Here is a 27,189-nt window from a genome sequence, read left to right on the forward strand (position 1 = left end):
AAACCTACTAAAGCTTGAAAGTGTCAAGTGCAATGTGCTTGATACAAACATTATGTGATCAAGAGGGCATTTCCTTTCTCAAAAAAGGCAAACCACATCAGAACAGTGATCAGATGTAAAACTTTGCAACTTAGCAATGAGGCGGTGAGGAAACAAAATGTTCTCCTCTAAAACCAGATGAAGCAATCCTGTACTAATCAATTGCCTAAGTGAAGTGGTAATGTTGTAACCATCAAGCCAACTTTTTCCTCTCTGGATGAGAGGAGGGCAGCCAGCTTTAGATCTCCTCCTCCTCTAAGTGCTCTCATGTCCAGGTGTGGTCCAGGGCTTGCAGACTGCAAGCTCCACACCCTGTGGAAGCAATGCACTGCTGCTGCACAGGTGCAGCACTAATCAACAAGGCATACACAATAAACTCACTACTTTCTGAACTGTTCTATATAAAATGTGTGAGAAGGGACCACAAACCACTGCAGCTGCTGTGGAACAGTGCAGCTGCCTCAGCTATTCTGCCTGAAACTCAACTACCCCTGGATGACTACACTACAGGGCTGCAGTACCAAACAGAAGCATCTTCTTTAAGAGACACATAAATTCTTAGTGAAACAAGAAGCAATAACGACTTAGTGAAGAAAAAGCAGGGAACAAACTGTTTCAGTGGAGAGTTAATAAAATATCCTTTAAATAATGGTTGGTGCATTTGCGATCTTGAAAAAATGTGTTTCAAGAGGAACATGTGTTCACGTGGGACACTAGTGTGCTGAGAAATTTCCAGTGATGCTGAGCCAATATCTAGGGTTAACCTTAAGCTTTCCAGGAACAGGGAAAAACTATCTCATTTGTGCTTTCTCTTACATATGCAGATATAGCTGCTATTTCACAAAGAATCAGACTGGATTTGCAATTAAAGAAGGTAAAATTATGCAATGTCTCACATGGTATACTGGATTTCCTAATCAGGTAATCTAGAGATAGACATTTCATAGTTTTCATTTATAATCCTGCATTCCTCCAAAGTAAAAACTCAGTAATTTTTCTGTAGTAAGAGGTTTTGGGTAGGGGAAAACACTCTAAATATTTCACTTAAGTTTTATTTTTAAAAATCAAGCAATCGAACCAGAACATTCAATACCTATGGGGTTTTTTTGTCTCCAATTTTATTAGAAAGAATAATTAGTAGCCTGGAAACCTTTTAGTGATGTGGTCTAAGTAAACCCATGCTCTCAAAACATGCAAAAGTTTAATGTTAGCTCTTTAGTTCTTGGAACCTGATCTATAGTTAGAAGGAATGAGAAATGCTTCAAGTGTGTGTGGTTTTGTGCTTTGTTTTGTTGTGCGGTGAAGTTTTTTGGTTTGTTGGGTTTTGTTGGTTTTTTTTTAAGAAGGAAGTAACAGCTGTTGCTTTCATACAGCATCCAAAACTCTCAGCAGCAAGGCAAACTTACAGTACACCAGTGGAAACAGTGTTGGGAGGCTTCCCACATTGTGTCAGAACAGATGAGTCTGAAGTGCACATGAAACAGAATGTAGATTAAGGGACAGAAACAGCCTGAAGTCCTACCTGTGTCTTGGTACTCAGAGAATAAGCTAGTATATTCATGCTGTTAATCCAAGAAAATTCATGCCCTTAAACTCACACTCAGTATGTTCAGTTTCAGTTAAACACAAAAATTTCCCTTTTTCAACAGTTCTCATTCTTTTTAGGTAAAGAGTTCCCAGTTTCTACCTGAATTAAAGCATAAGCCACTGCAATTTATGGGACATGAAGATCCTAAAATGTCCTCTTTCAGACAGCCTGTCAGAAGACAGCAAAACAAAACCAGACAGACATTTTAATATGTTTTAGTGGAAGATGCCACAGACAGAACATGAATTAAGCGATGCATTCCTGAAAATTCTTTCCTCATTTTTTGCTTACTTCTTTTACACTGTTGCTTTACTGAAATGCTTTGCTTCTTATCATAATACTTTTTTCAATACTTGTATTTTAAACTTATAAACTTTTGATTTTCCTCACTTTAATCTCAGGAAATCTTAAAACACTTGCCCTCCAGAAATAAAAATATAACCCTTATTTACCTATAAAATGGGTATTTTATTGAACAGGCAATAGAAGAAGAAACAAAATGAGCTTTCTTCAGTTGCCCATGCTGCCCACCATATGTCTGTGGACTCAGCATAGTACTCTCTGGAAACTTGCACAAAAACCAGGAGAAACAATTTGCCTCCCCCTGTTTTTCTGCCTTTATGCTGCAGGGTAGCTACAAGGTCTCAAGGCTAGAAAGAGAAGACAGAAAGAGAATCTCAACTTCCCACAGCACAAAAGGCATCACCTATATCTGGTACAGAGCACAGAGAAGGGGAATGTGCTAGTTCAGACACTGAACAGTCTGTCCAGTGCAGCTTAAAGCTCAGCACTGGTTCATCTGTACTGCTTTCCAGAATATAAATTAATTTGACATATCTTTGCTACCAGAGCTAGACAGCTTCCCAGAAAGTTTGGAGAGCTGCTCGCTCTGTTTGCAGCTTCAGTGAAATATACACTCCAAATTTGTCTTAAAAAGTTCAAGGCAATGATAAATGCTTACAAAAATTAAAATACTACAGAGAAATTGCTTGTGAAAGTAAACAGAACTCAGACTGAACTAGTCTAAACAAGAAGTTCTCCTGATGCCACCCAAGGACAGTGCTGAAATCCTGTCTGGTAAACAAACTGAGAGTTCAACATACCAAAGCTGGCAGGCTGGAAATCCCACAGAACTGATGAATGAAATGGGAAGATGGCCTGTTCATCCACCCTTCAGCTTTCTGAGGGTTGTAATGTGATGCTGGAAATGAAAGGTCAAGTTCAAAGGAAGAAGCACACTTCACTGTCAGAGCTTATAAAAGCTCCTTGGTTTCACACCCTCAGCTCCCAGCACCACTTTGGATATTCCTGCACCTCAGTCAATGCTGAGTGACGAGATGACACTGCCACTTCAGCTGGTTCCAGCTGAGGTCTCAGCACTGCCTAGGAGCTGTTGCCTCTCCTCACACACATCTGCCTTCTCTCAGTTCATTTCATCTCTTTCCTAATTTCTATTCATTCAAAAATACCTTAGCTGATCAACAGTTTCTGTAGCTGCACCAACACCAGCCTGAGAGCAGAGAGGAGCAAAAAGCAGTGCACTTTGAAGCCTTATGCTGGTACAAGTCTGTCAGGTCTCGAAATGGCTGATCAAGCACACAAGTCAGCCTCTGCTTCCAAGCCAGCTGAGACAAGAGCACTCACATTACCTGCTATACCTGACCATGTGAGGCTTTATTCTTTCCCCATAATAATAATCATTAAAAGACTGCTAAACATGCTTCCCTTATAACTTCTTCTCTGCCTCAAAAATTCTTTCTAGCTAAAAGCAAGTAAGTACAACACAGTACTGCACTTTCCAAAAACGGAGCCATCCAATTCTCCTTCCCCTGCCCTCTGCCTCACAAGTGACAGGTTTTCCAGCTGAAGAGATGTTACCTATGATTTGTCTTTATACCCTGCACATCAACACCTCAGTCCTTAAACATCCAAATTATTCCACTTGCTCCACTGCTATCACACCAAGCTACTTCAGTCAAACACAGCTGGACAATCTCTGGGCTTTGAGACAAATTCACTCAAGTTTTATGGTCTTGCAAGCAAGCAACTTTACTTTAGATCATTTCTTAGAAAAACAGATGGCAGGAGCAGAGGAAAGAAAACATACCTTCAAAGTGCTTGCAATTGTGATATGTAAATTCTGAGGAATTCCTGGGCACAACAGATTTCACACTCAAGCTGTGGTAACAGTAAGGTTCCATGGTGATTTAGCTGTACTTACAGGCATGGTCTTAAGCTAACTGCAGCAAAAGATGTGGTCAGAAGAGATCTATATCCTCAGGCCACAGTAAAAGTCTGCCTGCATCTCTTACTGTCACTGACAGACCTGTCCAACAGCTTCTACAGCTTACAGTAATCTGCACACTATCATTCAACAGACAAATGCAGAATTAGGTCTGCCTTTACAAAGAAAGCAAGCTCCTCAAAGTCTCATCAAAACTATGATTACTCACAGAGTTGCCTTTGCTCCTTGCCCTGAGGGCAAGGAAAGAGTATACATGCAGCAGCATGCAGAAAAGACAATGACAAACCAAAATGACATCAACAAGCAATAGAACAAATCAATCCTGAATACCATAATACCTGGGCTTACTTAGAAAATTTAACACTATTTAGTCAAAGGTTTTAGACAGGTTAACACACAGAAGGCTTAACAGCAGTAGACAACAGTAGACAATATCTGATTATAATCCTTGTTCTTAATATGCTTATGTTTGCATATACAAGTGGCTGGTTTCATCTTTTTCCAGCCATGCTGACACAAGAAGTGATGTAAAACAGGGAAAACTATTAAGTAGGGACAGAAGGACATGTTCTGCTATGGTCAAACAAAAATACAACCCAATGCACCTTTCAACTTAGCATCTCTGACATCTTGCTATAACAAAGAGTTCCCACTCTAGCACTGGAAAAGTTTTAGTATCCCTGCTCTCATCATAAACACCACCATGGAGACAGACTACAGCATCCTTCCTTTCTTTTAACATGAGACCCCTTCCACAAGTGGTGTAAAAAAATCCCTAGGTTAATCCAATTTCCAGCAAGCCAAATACTTAATATTTAGCACTCTAGATACAGGAAAATATCTCAAAAGGCTTATGTTTTTCACAGCAGAATAACAGACTAGCTTAAGTCACCCCATGCTACAGCACAGCTGAGGTCTGCTTGATACAGAACATCAACAGGTTTAGAGGGCTCCAGGGTTTCCTGGTGAGGTCTAAAGAACCTTCTCACAGTCCAACCCCGCAGTGCCTCAGCCCAAGAAGCCAACGGCAGTGCCAGCAGCACCTCACGCATGGAGGAAGCAGCCCCACCACAGTCCTCATGTATGACTGCACTTTGTCACAGGGGTTTCAAAACAGGGATTTCAATGCAGCCAAACAAGGATGCACAGCAGAATGATGGCAGGTCCTGTGTTTGAAAGCAGGGCAAACCAGCCAGCACAAAAAAGAGCCCTTTGAACAAGGCTTCAGACACTGCACCATGCAGAGACATTTACTCTCCTTTGCTAGGAGTACAAGAGAAGCAACACTGAGCTGCAGCACCAGTGCTGAGCGAGCTTTTGCATCCCCATAGCTGCACCGTTCTCGTCCATGCTGCAGAGACAAGGTGAGCACAAGGCAGGTGATGACAGAGTAACTAACCTGTTTTTCTAAGCAGAAACACATGACACAACAGTCCAAGAGTTACACAGGAGCTTAGTGGCTACAAAGAAAAATCATGCTGCTATAATAAAAAGAGTACAGAAAAAGGAAACTCTCTATGTGTGGCTCCCAGTCTAAGGTTGAAAGAAACCTTCACATCTTTTACAGTAACAGTTGTGGTTGTAGTTGCAAAATGTTGTCACTGCCCCTAAAAATGGTATTATTGTTTCAGGATGAGCCACAGAGGGATAAAATATGACTAGGCCAGGGGAATCTGGGTGGAAAGGACTGTTACCTGTCCAGGAAGGCAAAGCAGGACAGACAAAGCCGGGAACAAAGACTAAGCAGCTGTAAGATCACTGATATACCAGACAGAAAGCTATATATTAATATATGGCTACAGAAAGATAAAACAGCACTGTGCAAGATGGGGAAAATTAGGATGCACAAAAAGGATGGGAAGATACTGAGAGAGGCACACACAATGACTGCAGGGAATAACGAGGGCTGCATCTTCCAGAGGAGAGCTCTGAAGATAAAGACAGTGACTTGTGCCATCAGGACCACAGAGGAGGGAGGTGTTGGAAAGTGATAATGGAACACTGTGACAGAGAACTATGGCTGGGATGTGCAGAGGTTCTCAGGGAAGGCATGGAGAGGTGAGGAAGGAGCCTGTGGCAACTGTGACATAAGGAGAAAAGGGGAGATGCAGCTTCATGCGGTGAGGAAGCCCTGGAGGATTCAAACACCAGGTAAATGGAGCAGCACTAGGGAATAGGAGCCCAAATCTGACCTCCATGACTCCAAGAAAATATTGCAGGGAAAGAGGGTAAGGAAGGAAAGAAGTAAGACAGGGTCCTGCTGAGCCTGGGCACACTGATCACTGAGCTAGGTAAAGCTCCCAGGGAGGTCTGAACCTGGGCACTGGAAGAAGGTGGCCTGAGCCGGGCTACTGGGGAGGGGAACTGGAGAGGTTCAGAGAGACACAGGGGGCAACTCCAGGAGCCTCTGAGAGCAGTTTGTGGGGGGCTGGCACACGCTGAAGGACATTTAGGGGCCAGCTGTTAACGGGCACCTGAGAAACAGTTCACTATGGGGATCCCTGAGGGGCATCTTGGGGTTCACAAGTGCCTGGAAAGCTGCAGGGAGTGTTGTCAGGGGGTCTCTGCGGTGTGGACTGGGGGTCGCCAGAAGGACCCAGAGAGATGGTTGGGCTGTCACCGAAAACGACAGGATAAATAAATCTTAGTAACACAGACATTACTGGTTACAATTTAAGATTTTCCCAACAGAGGGAAAGGGGGAAATGGCCGAGTCCCTGAGGGGCGCTTTGGCGGATGTGAGGTGGTCACGGGCAGACCCCTGAGGGGTCGTTGTGAGGGGAGCGGAGCGGGCTGTGTGGGGGATCACGGCAGCTCCCTGAGGGACGGGCTCGGTGGCAGGCCCCAGGGGAAAGCTTCGGGGGTCTCTGGCAACTCCCCAAGCGGCGGCCCGGGCTGGCGGCGGCGCGGACCGTGCCGGGCGGGAGGGAGAGGCGGCGGCACCGAGCGTAACGCGGAGGCAGCGCCGGCCGCAGCGCCGCCAAGAGCCCGAGGCCCTGCCCGCGGCCCCCTCCCGCCGCACGCACCTTCTGGCGGATCTGCCCGGACGTCGAGACTTTGCGGATGAGCTTCTGCAGGGAGCCGGGCTCCTGCTCCGGCTCGCTGTCCGACGACTCCTCGGGCGCGGCGCCGGCGGCCGGCTCTGGCTGTGTCTGCTCAGCCCCCGCCGCCGCCATGCTGCACGGACCGGCGGCGCGCCCGGCGCCCCCTACCGGCCCCGCGCGCGCGGCGCCCCCCAGCGGCGGCCGGTCTCATGGCGGCGGCGGGAGGGGCCGGGGCGGGGAAGGGCCCGGCCGCCCTCACGGGACGATCCCGGCCGCCCTGCCCCGACGCGGCTCCTCGCGAACCGCCCGAGCGCCGATCGCGACCTCGGAGCCTGGTCAAAGGTGTTCAGTGCAGCCCTCCCGGCTGAGGCGAGCCCGACATCCCGGACCGCGGTCCCCGTTCCTTCCTATTCTTCGTGGCTACTGCAGCACAGAATCATTCAGGTTGGAAAAGACCCGTGACATCACCGAGTCCAACCTACCGAACACCACCTCGTCAACCATACCAGAGCACTGAGTGCCACGTCCCGTCGATCCTTGAACACCTTCACGGACGAGTACTCCCTGACAGCCCCTCCCAAAGCTCTCCCCGTGCTCCCAGGATTTAATGAAACGCTGCGAGCACAGCCTCCCGCCCAGGCTCCACCTGCCGTGCAGCCCCCGCCCCGCAGGGCCCTCGGGGGTCGCTGGGGCCGGACCCCGCTGAGGGCGAGCGCCGAGCCCGCCTCGGGCTCCGCTCCGCTCCGTTCGCAAGGGCCGGTAACATCGCAGGTGCCTCCCCCCGCCTCCCTAACACCCATCAGCTACGGGCAGGGCCGTGTTCCCTCCCGCTGGGATCTCACGGTGATGTGCGAGGGGAAAGCGTCTGCCACGGAACTCGTCCTGCCATCTATTTGCTTCAAGCTGTCCTCAAACACAGCAGGTCCAGGGATGCCATCGCTCCCAGAACGCATCCCTCTCCGGGAGCTGGCGAGCTCTCTACAAACAGAGTCCCCCACATCAAAGCCGCGCAGTCAGGAAATAAGATCTGCTCTCCCCCAGCGGTAAACAGGAGGAGCAGGCCACAGATCTGACTCGGTAGATCAACATAACACCAGAACCAGAAGAAAGGGAAGATAAAAGACAAACAGCTCTAGCTAGAGACCTATTTTCTGCTGACAGAAGTCAGCGCCTACTGGCTGAAGGGCTGGAGAAAAGTCCAGCTTGTCCTGCAGGGCAAGGAACTGCAGGAGCCAGCAGAAAGCCCTCATTTCTCCCCGAGCAAATGACCAGCATGAGCTGAACAAATAGTGTATCAAAGTGCTTTCTCATGCCCAGACAAAAGAACAGATTTAATTACCATTTAACAACCCGCTACACAACAGAGCGGTTCGTGATTTTGTCACACTTAATTTACAGAAGTCATCACTACAGCTGAATTTGAGAGGAAAGTCAGGCAGTGACAGAGGCCCCTCACAAAGTTGACATATAAGAAATTTTTTTAAAAGGGGGAAAAAAAATACTCAGATCTCTGAGTTTACTAGTCCCATACTTACAGGTCTAGTAGCCAGAAAAACTGGAAACACCTTTGTGGAGAAAGATACCCTCTAAAGTAAGACAGGGGTAATCCTGTTCCTCCTCCTTCTTTTAGATCTTTAAAAGATTTTCTGAACTCCTGCTTTCCAAGACCAGCATATTCACAGCCAGCAATTTGTACAACTGTACTGTGTCTTCTGTGTGTTCTTCAGCCACCAACAAATTAGTAATAAGAATACCAGGGAAAAGCCTTCCCAGACATCCAGGTGCAAATGCCTGACCTACCCCAAAAGCTGAAATCACACAGAAATTATCCTGATCACAAACACCTGGAACTGGCCAGGTTCCTTTAGCAGCAAAGCACCCAGTGCAGAGCAAACATTGTGCCTCTTGCAGTTGGAGCTAAGCTGAGACACCTGTGACTAACGGACAGCACTGAGGAACAGGTTATTAGGGGAGAGCACTGATGGAACCCTGAAGTCAGCTGTGGTCTTAATTAACTGCTTCCAGATCTTAATCAAGACCAGTTTACAGAAGTAAACAGATATAAGTGTAAAGTTCTTAATTCTGTTTTCCAGAGTATAAGGTGGGAAATGTAATTCTGTATTAATAAATGTAGGCCCTGCATTCAGACTTTCCAGTAGAATTCAAACCAGGGACACTGAAAAGCAGATTTAAAAAAAAAAAAAAAAGAGAAAAATAAACCACTGGTTGTTTTACATGCAAAATGTAATTAGCTGATACAACTCACTTGAGCAAAAACCTAACTGAGATTCAGGAAAATATCTGACATTTGCATGGATATTGAGAATATCCAGATCAACAAGAGAAAACAAAGTTTGCAGAATGCAATCTCATTTCTCACAACATAAACCAACTGCTGGCAGATGTTGGGAAAGGCTCCTCAGGGAAGGCTGCACTATAATTTCCTCCTTAATTTTCCTGCACCCTCTTTTGAAGCAGTTGCCTACAGGAAACTAGATTAAATACAGGCTCTGTCTGGACTTGTATTTCTGTTTGGCTTTGTATATAGGGAGCTTTAAGCAATTCATGGACAGTGCCCATTTATCTCAACTTTAATAACATAGTTATTAAGTATATTGCTAGAAAGCTAATACTGTGTATCAGCATTGTGTGTGCTGTGGGAGACAACTTGCAAGATATTTACTGGTACAGAAAATGGATGTAAAAGCCACATGGGGACAGTGCAAGTACTGAAAAAATTCACTGGCTGAATTTGGTAAAGCATCAACACAAAAGCAACCTAAGTGAAATAAAATCAGTTTTGTACAGTCTGCCGGGAAACTTTGATGAATCACCCATGGCTGCAAGCCAGCCTTCCAGTCTAGGCTTTGGTTCACTGGCACTTCAAAGTCACACACTGACACTGAATAAGTCCAGGCAGGCTGCATAAACCCTCATTTAAGCCCTCACCAATGCTGAAAGCAACCAAACATTTTATTAGGCAGTCCTGAAAGCAGAAGTCGTGACATTGCAGACATCCTATCCTCCTCTGGTAGCTCGAGTAAGAACCAGGTGTTGTGTTTGTTACATTCTTCCACAGGTGAATCTTGTAATAAGCAATAGAGATTCCTGATGTCATGTCCACTGACCTCAGGGCTGATCCCTGGAAGACTGTACATGAACCAAGAACATTCAGATTACTAGAAACTTAGGTCCTACATTTGTAATTGAAGCCAGACAACACAGCTCCTCTGTCAGCCTGTTCTTTTAATCACTCGTTGACGGTGAATTCTTGTCCTCGTCATCAGGTGTATTTTTTAGCTGCTGACGAGCAAACTCCTCAAATACCAGCTCTGCTTCACTGCAATGAAAGAAACACAGGTCTTTCAAAATTACGTTACCTTTTTTTTACACCAGCAGACTAGAGGCAACATATAGGAAGATGAGAAGTCTGCAGCAGACTGGTAGTGTTTCCTTTGTCTGCAGAGGGATTTGGATCACATTCCCACAGGCACCCTCTTCGCAGGGTCTATTCTAGCTAAAATGAAAAGCAGTTGATTGAGCAAGTCAAGGCACAAACTGAGATGATGTTTTCATCTGTACTGAATCATGTCCCTTCCAGATAAGTATTTATCAGGCAGTTGAACAGCCTAGAGCCTGCAAGGGGCTTTGTCCAGGAATGAAATGTGAAACATTTCATCCTTACTCCTTCCATACTAAAAAGGAGACACATGGTCAAACCTCTTAAGTGCCTTACACTTCCAGCCATAGAGCTGTTAGGCAGAACATATCTTAACCTATCTTAACATGGTCAGCCACTGCTATTTAATCAGAGCAGTCATTTGTCAGGCCACAGTAACATGCTCACTTTGGGTTTTAAGTGCGGATTTTTGAATAGTTTTGAAGAGTTTTTTTTGAAGACTCAATGCACAAGTGTGGCTAGAATATGAAATACTAAATGAAACTTACCCATCCTTCCCTGCAGTCATGAGCATGCAGCAAAAGAGGGGAAAAGACACACTGGGTAGTCAGAACAACACATACTGAAACATTTGCAAAATATTTAATGCAAAAAATGTATAGACAAGTCAGAGCAGTGACAAGAAGCAGGACTCACAGCAGTACAAGGAGAACTCCAGAAAGTCTCAAAATGTGCATACATACACCTGACAAGGCTAAACTCGATCTCCCAAAAGAAAAAGCTTTCCAGCAATGCTGCCCAAGCTGTCTGAAGGGCTGAGGAACAAAGACAGATTTTCCCATCTACGCTTGCTCATGGTCACAGCTGTGAGAATCCAGCTGTGGGACATAGCTGAACTCTGGGCTGAAAGTGCTTGACATGATGTCAGCTTTAATTGCTCTATCACTGTGATTGAAGAAGTCAGCTGATGAGAAGATGATGATCTTGTTCAATAAACGTGAAGGAATTAAAATTAGAGGTCAAAGTACAGAAACACCTCAGGGATCTCTCATCAGATGGGTCAGGGCCTTTGGGGCAACACTCCTGATTTCATCTTGCCCTAAAAATGGTTTCAAGACCTTTGGCATTTGTGTTTCTTTAGTGGGATCTCTGCTAACCACACTATAACAAATCCTGCTTACTAGCAGGATTCCTGGAAAGCTGTTTCAGCAAAGCCTAAAATAAGCAGAAGACTGTATTTGCAGAGATTTTATTATTCTCACAGTTATTTTAACAAGGCACAATCACTTCACTGGCTTACTTCTCATGGCTTTGGGTCAGGAAGCAAAGCACCCTTGTTCAGTCAGCAGAGATCTGGGGCACTTCAGTGACTGGATAATTCACTACCTGGAGATTTCCCATCCACAACATACACTGCAATCAAGGGCAACAAGCACTGCTGGAAAAGTCAGCATTAAAAGTGTGCCAAAAGGGGCCACTCCAGCCAAAATGCCTCAAAAGGTAAAGACACTCCTGATGGCATCTCTCCAGACCAGGACAGAAGCCACGATGAAGTCTGGATTGTCTCAAGGCATGCATGCTTGATTGAAATGGCTTTAAAATGAAACATTTAGAACTTCTAAAATTTCCAATATAGAAAGCATCATGCTCATTTCATTTTTTCTCCGATTTTTATTCTTTAGTCTGCTCTCCTCTTGGAGGTACTTTTATTTCTATGGAAACAGTGATGTAAGTGATGTGGGTGAAGTGAGCAAGATCCCCACCAGTGATTTGAAACTGATTTTACAAAATGGAGTGAGGGGGGGAAATAAGTATTGTTTCAATTGGACATATACTTAACTGTCAGATAAATGGTTACTGAGTCAATACACGGATAGTGTGGCAGCAGAGTGGTGCTTATAATAAGCCTCAGATGGAAGATTACATTCAAAGATGTACCACTTCACCTTCAGACTGCTACACTGTCTCCAACATGCTACAATTGCACCCTAGAAGGAGACAGGTCCACTCCAGAGTTTCCTGGTGTCCTCTGGCTTATTTAACATTATAATATTGAAAAATTCTCAGAAAATGGATAGACCTTTGCTTCTTTCAATTAGCATTCCAGCAATTGTTTCGATGGTTGGGATTGATGAGGGTCCGAATATCACGACGAATACCATCATCCTCTCAGAGGAGGGTTTTCTGGAAGCTTTTGTTATGCAGCCACAGAAATTATTCCATATAATTCAAGTCATAGCATGTGGCAATTTTCAGTATAAACTTGTTTTTAACCTCTCTTAACTTGATGAGGGAGAAAAGAAAAAAAGAGTAGGTTTTGTTATTTTCCAAGACATTCAATGCTTTAAAATGTCCTATTTCTGAAAGTCACAAAACCAAAAATATTGCTTTACTGTTAGAGGTACAAAGCATTCCTGGGTTTCTTGAAAACAGCCCTTTTGTGCAAGTTTAATCAGGGAGCAGATAAATGACTATTTGTTGAACAACAGCCAAAACAAAAGCCAGTATCCAAGACATAGGCCCACAAAATGTAAAACATCAGAAGACTGGCAGAAAACTCCAGACCAAAGAAGTCACGCTGAGACCACAGCCTTGAAGAAAACTCAGCAGGAACTTCTGGGCTAACTGTGACCAGGAAAGGTCTTGGAAGTATGAAGAGGCACAGCCCAGTTTGAATCTATCTTTAAAAGAAACAGATCCCTACACATTTTTTGTCAATAGGCGGAACAGACTGCCAATGTGACAGGAGCTGCTTTGCCTAAAAATAACCACATGTGAACCACACGGGTCCAAAAACAGTTGCAAAAACAGCACATATGAAACATGCAAATCCTGGCCTATCAGAAGAGCAAGAGAAGGAAGTGATAAACATAGGGAAGGAAAAGTAGCAAGCTGCTTCTTTTCTGTCTCCTGCAGGCATAGGGAAGAAAAATAAAGCAATGTGCAATAGCCATGCACTGACAGACCTGCTGTTTACTGAGTGATGAGTGCTTCAGAGCTTGCTCACAGACAGCTAGAAAGGGCAAAGCCATCTGCTGTGAAACAGCACTTGCTCACACTTGCCCTGGCTTGGCCCTGAAAAAAATCACATCCTTCTTAGGAAGCTTATGTTTCTGAGGCTCTCTGTACTCAGGTCAGCCCTGCATAATTAAATGGATCAATGCTACACATTTTACTTCTGCCATACATCACCTTGGCTAGAGAAAAGAATATTCCCCCACTTCAAAAGATAATCACAATATGTGACATTTTTTAATCCCACTCTAGCTTTAACTCCATAAGATGGATGCTCTGACTTCTTTATGTCCTTCCAGCTATGCCTTAAGACAGTCAAGTGAGCAGGAAGGTGCAGTAAGCAAACTGGTCACTACTGGCTCATCAGTAAAAACAAAAGGGAATGGAAAAAGAAGATAAAGAATGATCTCAAAACTCCCTGTGCATGCACCTCTGCCTACACCCACTGCAGAGGCTGCTGAACAACACAATAAAGAAAAATTCCATCTTTTGGGACCTTCAGGAATGCAAGCACTTTGTTGAAGCTCCATCTCTGCAATTAAGCCTGGATTTGCTTGATTCAAAATTAGATGGTATTTCACTAATGAAACACATTATGCTCCTCAGAGTTCATGAGCTAAAGTGGTAGAAGAAAAAATTAAAAAGCCTGAACTCACAACCAGCTTCATATGGGAGACTGTTTCATTCCTTGTAATAAACTCACACACCACATTCCAGCACAGTTTTCAAGTCAGCTCTTCAGGCTTCAGAGGAATTTTCTGTTGTGTTAGAGTAAGAGAACGTATTTATTTCCTGTGTTAACCATTTGTAGGACTTTCCCATGGGATAGCTCCTGAAATTACCTGCATTTTTTTCACTTTATAATAAACTTGGTATTTCCATCTGTACAAAATCCATGGAGCATCGCTGACACTTCTGACAGCAAGCTCCTAGAAGACTTTGATGTAGAAAACATCATGTGGGCTCTGCCTCTGTTAAGAGGATGTGATGGGGGAAGCAATCTGAGAAATACTGCAGGTCTCCATTTTCCTTGTAAAGTCTTATGCCCACATCCTTTTGAGTGTACTGCAGAAAGGAGTACATCATCCCTCCTTTGAAATGCTCTTAGAAGGGAGAATTGCCTGACTTCCATTTTTCCTCATATTGCAAATGCTTCTACCAGAAGCTAGTCAAAACATCAACCCATAACATTGACTATCATTTTCAACACCAAAAAAGTAATGTTAAAAAAAATTCACACCACTCTAAAAATATAAAATTTTTTACAGTTGCCTAAACCTTTTGATGAGCCTTGTTAGAAGTTTTGAAGCTTTCCTTGGTGTCCATGAAACCTCCTGAGCTGCCCAGAGGCACTAGATGGCCCTCACCAGCCACACTCCTGGGATCACCAGTGCCATCCCAGCCCCCTCCATTTCTGTGCCAAGAGAATGTGCTGGTACTGCTCACAGCAGGGGCTTTCCCAGGCAAAATGAGTTTCTTGTAGTGCAACTTTTACAGGAGGGATAAAACCTACCTTTGCCCACTCCAGCACATCCATAATTTGCAAAGCCTGGTTCCCAACCAGAGTATCTGAATGTGAAGTGGATTACCAGCTCTCTTCTCATTGCTCACACTTTATTCCTCCAACAATTTCACACAGGAAGGACTCAAGTTACCCCTTTCTAATGCTTCCACTACAGACCAAAGCATCTATCTCAAGATAACTCTTCTCAAAGGTTCTACTATCACTTTCCAGTTTCATACTCTTAGAAACAGCAGCTTTAGGCCAGTTAGGGCACAAAGAGAAAAAGAAAGAAAAAGGAGCACAAAAGCATGCATGGTTTTTGTTTGAAGCCCAGTAAATTTTGTCCCAGTATTGAGGGTAGGACAAGATGGCTCATCTGTAACAGCCCCAGCAGGAAAGGGCTGGTTTGTCTGGTGGTCAAGAGAGGCTTCAGATGCTGTGAAGGAGCTTCTGATTTAGTGTGAGCACCTTGCAGTCTCTGGTTCTCACCACTGGCCAACAGAGCCAGCCAGGGCCTGAGGAAATGGGAGGATACTTCTGACAGTCTGTGGTTTTGGCAGCTGATCATAAGCCTCAAGATGCTTGGGTAAGGCTTGCTCCTCACACTTACAGAGTTCTCCCACTTCCACACAGAGACCTAACATTGAAGAGATGCTCATCTTGGATAGCCACTGAACAAGAAGGCCACATCACAGACACCATGGCAAATGCCACATCAAGATAACAGGGAATCAAGAATTCTCAATAGTTTTATCACCTCTTCCCTTTGCTTAAAAGTATTTGACTTTGTACAATGCTCATGAGTGGTAGGTATTTTCTGTATCAGATTTTTTTCTTTTTTGTTTATACTGCAACCTGACTGGGAATTGCTGACAGCTTCATGGAGGATATTTTGTACTGAAGTCATGAGATTGAACTGTGCAGAGCTCCCTCAAACCCCTGTTCTGAGCTGTGATTCCATACATGAAAGATGAAAGGAAACATCCCTTTTCCATTTTCTCCCACCTTTGCATCCCTGCTGTGTTATTTAGTGCCTGGTGGTTGATACATGCACATATATAGACACACAAACACACAGAATAGTTACTGGAGCCTTGTGGCTCTGAAGGCTTCCTGTAACACAGATCACTCTAAGCCTTACAATGGTGAGATCTCACCAGAGCCTGTTAATGAACAAAGGAAAAAAATAGGTGTAACTGACCTGCTGGGTTCTTTTCCTCGGGTTTGGGGTGCATGAGACGAAATGGCAGCTCTGTGCCCACTTCACTTCAGGGAGAAGAAAGAATGCATCAGATCCACAGCTCCACAATATGCCTGGTTCAGCCTCCTTCCTCCTTAGGCCGGCCTGAGCCCTCAGCTCCAGCTTCACCTATTCTTTCATACTTTTCTAATCATAATTTTCCTCTCAACAAAGATTAAGCTTCAATTTCTCATCAAATATCCCATAGATTTCATTTATTGTGTGCTGAATGTAATTGCATGTATATAAAATCAAAACGTATTTTTGTAATAGCTTCATTTTCACAGCAGAATGACATGCTTGCTTCTAACAGCTTAAGGGACAGTTACTTTTAATAGGGAGGGGGGAATGGCAATAAGAGAGAGAATAAAAAGATCTACTAACAACTAGGACTTCATGGTCTGAAAAGGAAGATGACATTTACCTGGAAGTGAGGTCTCCCAACATGCTACAAAAGAAAACAAGGAGAAAAACAAAGAATATTTAATGCCTTTCTATTCTGGTACTCCAGCAAGTGCTATTTAATTGGTGGAATACTGAAGTCACTTTCCTAATGTACTCTTCTCTACCTTGCCACAAATTCAACTGAACTTGTTTTTAAAAAAGGTAGTCTTACTTTTTCATGTCATTCCCATGGAGAAAGAGTCTAAGTGTTTGAACTCCTGACCAAGTGTTGGGCATGGCCCCTTTTCCAAGAGCCAAAAGGCATGTGGATGACCACAGAAGGCAGCCGGCATTTTATCATGCTTTAGACAAATCTTTGATGCATTTTTATACTAGAACGAAGGAAAAATGAACTAAATACAAATGTAAATGGTGACTAGCATCAACTGAGAGTGACTATCCTTGTCCTTTTTTGCACTGTATCCTGGATCTAGCTCATGTTGATAACATCAGCATTACCCAGAAAGCTGACTGAGTACAGAACCTGAGCTACAGTACTTATGACTCTCAGGCAGACATTTTCACCTTCTGCTGTAGGAGAACTGCAATACCAACATAAAGGCTCACACGAAGTTTCACCTCACTTCTCACAAAATAGGTTATGGCTTTGAAACAAAAATTGCAATGCAAACAGAAGTTCCTACTTCAACCATGAAGTTACATGGTATCTAAGGAGAGTAATACAAGCCCTTTGGCTCAGGACAAGTTCGATGGATAGGCCAAGACTGTTTTCCAGGCAATTTATGCTTTATAGGGAGTCTCATATCCCATAACATTGCCCTTTCTCTTGGGGTGGACTGTTCTGGTCTCTTCTCACCCATCAATGACATAAACACACTCCCCTCCTTGAACTCCAGGCAGATGTAGCAAAAAGTGTGTTACACTTACCCTGGAACAGTGAGCTTCACTTTGACCTTGTAGGAAACCAGAATCCCCATCACTGTCTTGTCTATTCCATCCTTAATGCTGCAAGAGAAAACAGAGAGCAGTGTGAGGTGACACAGCAGCATAGCACATCAACAACACACACATGCAGCAAGAACTAGGGGAGCATCCTGCAAGTGGAAGGGCAGAGAAGCCTCAGGTAAAGCCAGTACTTCTCCAGATCTGTGATCCCTATTCACCCTGCAGGAACATGATGGCATTAGTAATAGTGCTACATATATCCATCTGGGCAAAGTCCTGAGGGAAATGTCTCCTTCATCCTCCCCTCTTCTCTATTACTCTCCCAACTACCTGGGACTACTTAAAACTCCACTCACATAGTACTAGAAGCCAAGTTGGTGTCCTCATCCTTCAGTTTTCCATCCAGAGCTATTTCCCGTGTCTCTCGGTTATTTGCAAGCAAGGGCAAAAGTGTCAGTGTCTTGGTCAAGCTGCTGTTTGGCTGCACTTTCTCCCTGAAAATAAAAAGGAAAGTGATATACTGTGGTTTGTTATACACCCAACTAGGAGAATTTCAAAACAGATACAAAGCTGCCCAAAAGGAGAGGAATTTATCTGTGCAAATTTAGTTGTCAACAATACAGATGTCCACCTCTAATCCAGTCAGCAAAATTCCCTTAATAATCAGCAGAGAAAAGCACTTAGAAAACACTTAATTTCATATTAGGGCAGAAAAGTAGGTCAAAACCAGAGTAATAGAATAGTTTAGGTAGGAAAAGCCGTTTTGATGACAAGGGTAATCAAAAGGGTCTGAAAGAGCAGGAGCATTCACTCACTGTGCTTCCTCAGCAGCCACCACTTTGGTATAGAAGTCACTGGAGTACAGCACCACATTGGCCACCTGCTCCACTGAGGGAGAAAGAAGAATGTGACCACTCAGGCATGTGCATGCAACACAAACATCACAGCTGCCCTCACCCCAAGGCCCAGGAATTGAAAACATGGTGAAGACAGAAAACCCCATCCATTTAGAGCCTGAAGGGAACCACCAGGTCACACAGCCTGACCTGGACAGAGACCAACAGAATACCAATGGCCAAAGTCTGTCTTCCCTGAAAGGCACTTGGCCTTTCAGAAAGTCAGTATCACAATTTCTCTTGGGATCCTCTCTTTCCATTATAAAAATGTCCCTCTTCCTTCTCTGTCTGGGTCTGCTTTTATCTCTGGTCCTGATCTCTTGTGTGCCTACAGCCCATGCATGTGCATTCAGGACACAGCATCAGTACAGAGCCTGTGGTAACAAATAGTGCATATTCTCCAATCCTACACAAAAATCCCAGGGTAATTCTGACTGAAACACTGAAGAGGAGAGAATCTGGGACCAACAAGGTCTTTTTAAGCCTAACAGAGGCATAAAAAAGAGCCTAAAAATATTTAGGAATCACAAGGCATCCCAGACTGGCACATAAACAGCTTTCTCTGCTACACTTCTGTAGGAAGCTCAGACATTTTGTTGCCTCCCTGCCTTCTTTCCTCTTTCCCATTCTTTGTCTTTCAGACTGTCTTCCCCAGCTCTGCAGCTTATGGGATGAAAACCTGTAGGGTCACATACAAAACACTGGCACAGCAATGAAGTTCAGCCCCTGCCCTCAGCTTCCTCAGGAGGAATGACACTGCTGCTGGCAGAGTGGCTGCTTCTCACACTGCCAGAGGTTTCTGGAACACCAGGCAAAGCTGTATGTTATCTAGGCACATTCACAGTTAGCAGGAGCACCACATTAACAGGGAGCCCTTCCCACTGACCTCCCAAAAAGGATAGACTTTCCCTCACTTTTACCACATCTTCATTGCCCACTGCAGGTGTCAGACACTTTCTCTTTTTCTAGGGGGAACAATCTGGTGCCTGAAATTAAGACATACAAGTAACCACAAGAATCAGGAACAAAGCTACCGCACTTGACTTGATGAAGACACAGAGGGAGGACCAAATTCCTGACATCCCCAACTGCCTGCTTAAACTGTTACAAGCACTAAATTCTGTCTTTTTTTCAGTCCTATTGCACTCAAAGAATCCCAAGAAACAGTAAAAACATACCCTGGACTTTGATCTTCTTCACTGTTTTATCTGTGCTGTTGTTGATGGTGACTGTAACTGGAATGGGTTCACCATGGTAGTATACCTAGAAGGAATGTGATGCTCAGAAATCCAGCCAGGAGCCTTCTTCCAGACCCTAAACCCCTCTTGTTCCCCTAGATTACACCTCACACAGGCCAGACAGGTGAAGATGACCCCTCCCAGCAATTCATGATGCTTCCTTCAATGACTTCAAATCTGTTTGGTAAGAGGGCTTCAGCCACCCCCAGCAGCAGCCACTGACAGAAATTACATTAGAGCCCTTGAGTGCTGGGGCAAGTCAGTCTCAGCTGAGAAAGCAGCAAGATGCCCACTGGCCTGCAGATACCACGATGCCCCCAGCCTGAGGGCAAATGCCCCCTCACCTCTTTACTGAGGCAAGCTTTCAGGTGCAGGGGCTTGTTGGACATGAAGAACTGCCAGGTGGTCTCTGCACAAGGCTGGGGTCCTGGCTTCTCCGGAGCATACTGCACCTTACGGATCAGCAGACGTGCTGAGTTCCTGGCAAGCAGCAGAGAGCAACATGAAAATGTGACAGGTGACACCTGGTGCTTGGCAGAGACTGGAGTTCTGCATTTCCACGTGCTCACACCCAAGTCACTTACAAGGGAGGCAAAGCTGAACCAAGGTGCATCACTGAAACACCCACCCCCTCCAAGGCAAAGCTGGAGAGACACATCCTGTTACCTCCTATGAACTCTCTCTTCCACATTTTCTGTTGAGAAAGCTTTCACCTCAAAGTCCACACCACAAGTCTGCCAGAGAGAGAAAGGACAGCTGTGAAATCAGGATCAGAACATCTGCAGATGTTTCAGAATCTTTCTGCACACCAGAAACTGTCAGACTCCTCCCAGCTGCAAATTATTCTGGCCTCCCACTACTGTCACAGACATCCCTGACAACTGGTGTTGGCATATCCACCTGTTCTACAATGCTTCTGATAAATGAGGCTTAATCCCAGCCTCTGAAAGATGACATGCCTGCTCCTGAAAGGCTTCCTGTGATACCAGTGCTGGAAAGGTCACACCATGCTCTCTGGCCCACCCTGGGTTTCTGAACTGAATTTCTGAGTTGGCTTTGTAATGCCAAAACCAGCATCTAAGGAGTGGAAGTGATCATGTCGAGCTAACTTTTGCTTTAATACATTTATAGGGTCATGGGTCACCTGTGTGAGCCCCAGGTAATGCTCTAAAGTGACATTTTTGCTAGAATATCATTCCCTGGCATAAGGGTTATTCTTTGCACTAGATTCTACGACCCTAATCCCACTTTGCCTGGCTGACTGTCTAGTTCTGCTGTCCAGACAAGCATCCACTCAAGTATAAAAGGAATATTTTTAACAGTATCAGAAACCTTGCAGAACATATACTATTAAGTGATATTTGCTACAGGGTTTTTGTTCTGTTTACACATATGTACAAGCCATCTCTTCTCTGCATTTAATTCAGGGCAGGTCTTAACATGTTATTTATAGCAATATGTGAGATTTTAGGCACTCAGTCTTCTTTCATGTAGCCTCACAGCCACAATCATTTTATGTGCAGCCAACCCACAAATCATGTGATAGTCTTAAAGAAGCTATAGCACTGCAGATTTTGTAGTCTTGCTGCTATTTGTTTGGACTCCCTTTCTTATTTTGAGGACTTCAATTCCAATTCTGTGGCACATACTTGTAGCCCTTAGTTCTTGACATTCATGGCACAGCACAATAAAATCAGTATCACCTTGTCCTACTCTCAAGCAAACAAATTCAAATGAATTTTTTTCCATCTGACTTTCCTTAACCATGATAAGCACAAGTGTACCACTGGCCTCACCTTATCAACATCACGAGGTGCAGGCTGCAGACAGACTGAACAAGGCAGGTAATCTGGAAACTGTAGGAGGAAGAAGAGGTAATGCTCCAAAGCAATAGTACACAGATTTTTTAGGTAACATACTGCTCACAAAAGGAGTCCTGAAGAGGCCATTCATTGTAATGCAGTAACTACTTGGAATTCTGGCTAGCATACTTGCCTTGTATGAACAAATCCCTCTCTTCCAAAAATACTTTGAAAGTCAAGAAAGAAGAAAAGAAGTCCATACATAACATGGATAACATAACATAATGCATATGCATATGCATAACATAATCTTCCTCAGGAAGTAAGACAGACATATGACTGACAGCAGTGGAAGGATTTCTGGTTAGAATTTGGCAGTCAGCTGTCATTTGCTGACAACATCTGGTAAAGACCTTTTCATCTCTTTATTTGATCCACAAAGATTTTAAAGGAAAAGGATTTGGCACTGGGGCAATGGTAAAAAGTATTCCAGCCCCTCAGGAAGGGGAAGGCAAGGATATATAGGGCTGTTGCTAGCATAAAGCCATTGCAAATTCCCTCGTCTTTTTTAAGAAGGCACTTCTCACAGTGCTGTGATCATTGCACAGTTAGGATCTTCTTGCACTTCACCTCTCAAGACTGCAAGAAGAAAGAAAAGCATTGGTAACACCACCTGTCAGTCAAAACTGGAACTTGCAGAACATGAATTCACTGTTAACTCCCATCTTCAGTCCATCACCAGGCGTCAATAGCCTGGTAAGTACAGACAAGAAGAGAACCAGAGGCTCTTCTGAGATACTTACTGTAAAGACAAAGGGATAAGCATTTTTCCCCAGCTTCTTTAGCAGAGATTCCTGCAAGAGGGTGAGAGACTCTGGCTTGTCAGCAGGTGGGTACACCTGGACCCTGGAGAAGTACAGGTCCCGGCGGAAGGTGAGGCCAATCACATCAATGTCTTCCTGGCCATAGCGGAACGCGCAGGTCAGGGACACAAACACTGCCAAGGAGCACAGGACAGGTGAAACATGCAGCAGGGTAACAGTGACCAGACATCTCCTGCCTCAGCGAGACAGGGAAACTCATTTCAACACTTGAATAACCCAGTGAGTACTCAACCCATGTGTAACAGCAGACATTACATTGATAAGAAGCCTATTCATTGGGGAAGAGAGTTACATTTGTACCCTTAAAAGAACAAAGAGGTTCTAGCTTAGCATCTCACTCAGAAAGACAAACAATTTCTGAGACATATATTGCATAAAACCTCAAACCTTTTTTTCCCTTGATAATAGCAGGATCCACCAATACAACACCATCTGAAAGAAAGGGAAAAATCAAGATTAACAGAGGATAAGCAGGGTTGAGAGCAGGAAGAGCAGCACATAACCTTGTGGACTTACCCACGGGTTCCACATTCCCTACGTTATCAATGAAGTCCCGCTTTCCCAGGTAGATGGTCAGCTGTGGGGAGAAGATGGCCACAGTTGATGTATAAAATGTTTGTGATTGTTGAGGGAAGGGGGACATACACATCAGAGAACTGTAAATCTTGCAGACATCAGAATAATTCCATTTTAAATGGAAGACTTAATTTTTTTTTCCAGCAAACATGCAACACCCATCAGATTAAACAGGATTATTCACACACTTCAGGACATCAGAACTGAAGACCTGATCTAGACCAACTCCCAAAAGTACAACACAAACACTTGTGCATGGGACAAAGAAGTATAGATTTCAAGATTTTTGGTGCTGTCTGCTTGGAATGACAATGAATCAGCTTTGTTTTAAACATTTACCAGCAGAAGTAAAACCTAGGAGAAGAGTGAAGTGAGCTGCCTTCTCTTGTATTATAACACATGGAAAGTTTGCCCTAAAAACTGTTTACATCATCTCCTCAAACTTAGTGGTAATATGGTTCATGCTCCTTCTTCAGAAAAAAAAAATGAGGATGGGAAAGAGCTTTCTAATAAGACTCCAGTCTGACTACAGGTAAAACTCAAACCTAAATAAGCCCATTATTACTGTACTTACAGCTTTGTCACGGGTGCTTTTTCTGAATATAACTTGTTTTGGGGGAGAATCGGCACTCTTCCCACCAATCCTGGTCTTTTGAGATTCAGGGCAGCTCATGGTCAGAAATGTGACTGTGGGTGAATGAAGCTTTTCTATCCCAAAATGTCCTGCACCAGATGCCTGGGAAAAACAGGTGCATGAGATAAAAGCCATAGGTAATGTACTGTACTCCTGTGATGTTTCAGGACCTCACACACATCCAAATGGTGGCTTGTCTAAAAGCTACAAAGGTGGTTTGTGTTGGTAAGGAGTCAGATCAACCCCCAAATGAGAACTCATCTGTCCTGCTGCAATTTCTTCAACCAGAACCCAGTGCAACCCATTATGGGCAGAGTAGCACTGAGCTCAAACCAGAATGAACCATAAGGACAGAACAGCCCATCCATCTGCCCAGAAAGGCAACAATTATACTTAGAGGCAGGGAAAAGCTTGCATCTAAGGGGTAGAAAATACATGGAAAAAAATTGTTCAGTGGGGGAAGAAAAAAAATAGGGGAAAAAGAAGAGAAGACCACAACAGTACAAGAGATCCAGAGAGAAAAGTCCAGAAAACCTACGTGATACAAAGCAGAGAGATAAGCTTTTCATTTTGTTTTAAGCAATAAGGTGAAGCATTTGCCCAGTTAACAGATTCAAGGTGTCTCTAGAAGTCATCAATATGAATTGAGTCACTGGATTAGACATATTCACAGGGAAAAAGGTTTTTGGCAGCTGCTGGACAAGGATGCAGAAGCAACCTTAACCCTCTAAGATTCTGAAGCAGGGGAGTAGCATCAGGAAAGGATGACTCCACATATATCCTGTCCTTACACTCCTCACCATCAGAGCTGTGTGAATGAGAGCACTGTATTAGACAGAGACCAACTCTGATGGAGTATGAATGTCCTTGCCATTTTCTCCCATTCTATTTCTCTGCTTGTTTTCCCATTGTAAAACTGCTTCAAGAGTGAAACAGCTTCTAGGGCCTATTTGCAGACAACAAACCATAGAAAAAGGGAACACTTGGCTTCTTGGAAAGCTGAAAAAAATATAAGGCAGACATTAGAAACAGACCATACACGTGTAAGCATTTCTATTTTTATTAAGTACATTTTTCAAGCCCACACCAGTATTTGTTGCTGACTAGCCACGATACTCATGCTGCAGACTAAAAGAAAGACACCAGCAAATAACATTAAATACCTTGCTGTGTTCCAAATGGCACAGGAGCTTCCACGGACAGTGATGTGAACTAAACTATTGAAGAAAGAGGAATTTTCCAAGGCAGCTGTGTCCTACACTTCTTTTTCAGAGGGAATTTCTGCTCTCTTCACAAACAAGGAAGACAATTTGTAGGGGATTTGAAAGCTCTTCTCTATTTGCGTATATCCAGGATTTCAAGAATTAATCCCTCTCCAAGAGCAAATATTGTACCTGGGATAAGATTCAGCTGGGAAGTGGTTAAGTCAGCAACGAGGCATTACCTAAGGATACTCAGGTAGTCAGTGAAGAGGTCGACAATGTCCTCTTCACATGTTTTGCAAAAACCACAGTCTCATGTGGTACAGGACAGCTACTTAAAGCAGTTTATTCTAAAGCTCTATCTCCTCCTTCCTAGGGCTGCAGGACACCCAGCCTGGTAAGAAACTGAAAGACAAGAGCTATTTATGAAAAGGGAGTTTATAAAACACTAAAATGCCATTTTGATGGACTGTTAAACACTGAACAATGCACTATTCTCATGGTCATGAAGCAATTTGCCTATTACTGCTTCACCAGCATCCCACTGACATGCTGATGCAAAACAATGCACTGCTGGTTTGTACAATCCCCTCCTTAATTTACTTACAAAAACACAACACCCAGGATTTCAGAAACACAGGTATTTCAATTAACTTCAGCTTTTCTATTCATTAATCTTCCAAGTGTAGCTTTCCCCCCACCAGTGAATCTGGCCCTGGTATTTTGCACAAGAGTATGTGTTAACTTTCAGCTTGTGAGCTGCAGGAACAGCTGTAGCTTTCCTCCGGCTGCATCTGTTCGTTTGATTACAAGGATCACATGATAGCCTGTCCACTTGCCAGCCTAACAGCTCCCTCCAGCTCAAGTAACCGCGCAGTCACAGATCAAGCTTGTTTTTCACAACCACTGACATTTGCCTGAAATGAATGACAGAACCAATGTCCCTCAGCTCTTTCAAGGTTCCAGCAAAATTTTATTAACTGGAGGTGGATTATTTGGAGAGCTTAATCACTACTCTGTCTAATCAACTCTGGCAAACACAAACCAGCCAGGCTGGAACCATGGAAATTCACACGTGCCTGTGCTGCAGAAGGAAAGTCAGATCCTTCTTGTCAGAAGTATGGAAGAAATCCCAGAGATGAAACTCAGTCACACTTTGCAAAAGCAAAAGGGAGGAAGCTGCTTTTGTACAAGTCTGTGCTGCAGCCACTGCACGGTTATTAGTTTTCCAGGAGAGGATGAGCATTCCTGTTGGTACATGTACCATTGCAAACATCTTCAGGGAATCTTGGAAACAGCTTCTCCATAACACATGTTCCTAGTGCACCCTTAATCCAGGGAAAGATGCCCAACCCACCCCCAAATCCACCTGAAGGGCAGCTCCACCTCTGGCAGCAAAACTGCTACAGCCACCCCTGCACTGCAGGTACCTTCATTTGCTCTTCTTCTCTCTGCAGGCTGAAGCAGAAAAGGAGGCAACAGAAGTAATGAAAATACAGGAAAAAAAGAAAAGCTAAAATTGTTCACTAGAATTTCTTACATACCTTGGTGCTAAGGAACTTTAATCTAAAATGCTTAAGGACTTAGCTAGCTAGCCATAATCCTTCAATATTATTAACCTGCTTCATAACAGCACCAATGGGCTTAACAAAGCCCTTTGGGTGAGATCTGTGTCCATGCTGCAGAAAAACACAAGTGCAGCAGTCTAAATTATAAACATCCTAAACCCATTCTGATCCTCCTCAGCAGAGCCTGCAGTTTTTATTATGCAAATCTCCCAATAATCTTTCATCATGCTGACTTGCCACTTCATGATCTGCTTTTCTGCAGTAACCAAGGTCACCTGGACTCATGGCAGGTGCCTTTTCAAGGACCATCTGCCACTGCAACAGGCAGAAGAAAAAATATCTTTCCTTTAGAAAGTGCTCAGAATACCAACTTTCCATTTTTGCTACAGTTCTCACTTCCATGAGCTGGATAAAAGCTTATTTTCTTACGAAAAAAGGAGGGTGGCCAGTGATGACTATTAATTATGAAATCTGTACATGGAAGGGCTAAAGACTTTGCTTCATTAATCTGATGCTGGAACCAGAGCAACATCTTCAACAGGGGTTTTGCTTTTAAAGAAATGTGCAACTCCTGTTCCTGTCTTAAAACTTGGCAAGGTAGCAGTCAAAGTCTCACAGCAGAAGAATATGTCTATTTTCAGCAGTGTTTGAAATACAGATCCTGATTTCCTCAGTTCAGTAGTTTATCTAAAACATCTACCAATACATCAACCTTTCAAGGACAGAGACAGAGGCACTTGTTCAATGAGGCAAGAACTTCCTTCATTCTCAAGGCAGGACAACTGAGACAGGGCAAACCCAAGCTGCACCTGCAGGACATCTAGCCTCAGATAAGAGCATGATCCCTTTTCCCCCTCTACACCAAATTCCACAATTCACCAGGAAAATGATATTGCAGGTCCCCCGCTGGACTCATTCCAAACAATATCTCACACACAGATGCACAAATAAATCAATCAGAGCA

The 27,189-nt window shown here is 44.0% G+C and overlaps 2 protein-coding genes across 8 annotated transcripts in view; both read right to left on the minus strand.

The window, feature by feature from the left end:
* Positions 1 to 9,739, minus strand: part of DGKD (diacylglycerol kinase delta) — a 61,279-nt gene extending 51,540 nt beyond the window's left edge. For 2 of the 5 annotated variants that reach the window (XM_079314950.1, XM_079314940.1), the window contains exons 1-2: positions 8,452 to 9,739; positions 6,899 to 7,394 (exon numbers count right to left, since the gene is read on the minus strand). In XM_079314950.1, the coding sequence (XP_079171076.1) occupies positions 6,899 to 7,048 (150 nt within the window). In that variant the 5' untranslated portion in view covers positions 7,049 to 7,394; positions 8,452 to 9,739. The other 3 variants (XM_079314954.1, XM_079314955.1, XM_079314948.1) reach the window with 3 other exon arrangements.
* A 132-nt stretch (positions 9,740 to 9,871) lies between these two features.
* SAG (S-antigen visual arrestin) lies at positions 9,872 to 27,064 on the minus strand. Of its 3 annotated transcripts, none has more exons than XM_079314991.1 (14): positions 24,619 to 27,064; positions 22,762 to 23,557; positions 22,633 to 22,677; positions 22,165 to 22,358; positions 21,356 to 21,415; positions 20,226 to 20,293; positions 19,904 to 20,039; positions 19,500 to 19,584; positions 18,241 to 18,313; positions 17,782 to 17,919; positions 17,408 to 17,485; positions 16,500 to 16,523; positions 16,037 to 16,101; positions 9,872 to 10,256 (listed from the first exon to the last, which is right to left on the minus strand). In XM_079314991.1, the coding sequence occupies exons 2-14, from the start codon at positions 22,892 to 22,894 to the stop codon at positions 10,213 to 10,215; spliced, it is 1,143 nt and encodes a 380-aa protein (XP_079171117.1). In that variant the 5' UTR covers positions 22,895 to 23,557; positions 24,619 to 27,064; the 3' UTR covers positions 9,872 to 10,212. The 3 variants fall into 3 exon arrangements, with proteins under 3 accessions (XP_079171117.1, XP_079171115.1, XP_079171116.1); XM_079314989.1 differs by lacking the exon at positions 24,619 to 27,064 and having other exon boundaries at positions 22,762 to 22,822; positions 23,396 to 23,917; XM_079314990.1 differs by lacking the exon at positions 24,619 to 27,064 and having other exon boundaries at positions 9,872 to 10,433; positions 22,762 to 22,822; positions 23,396 to 23,917.
* Between the last annotated feature and the right edge of the window lie 125 nt (positions 27,065 to 27,189).

The sequence above is a fragment of the Erithacus rubecula genome (assembly GCF_903797595.1).
Source record: "Erithacus rubecula genome assembly, chromosome: 11".
Lineage (NCBI taxonomy): Eukaryota > Metazoa > Chordata > Aves > Passeriformes > Muscicapidae > Erithacus > Erithacus rubecula.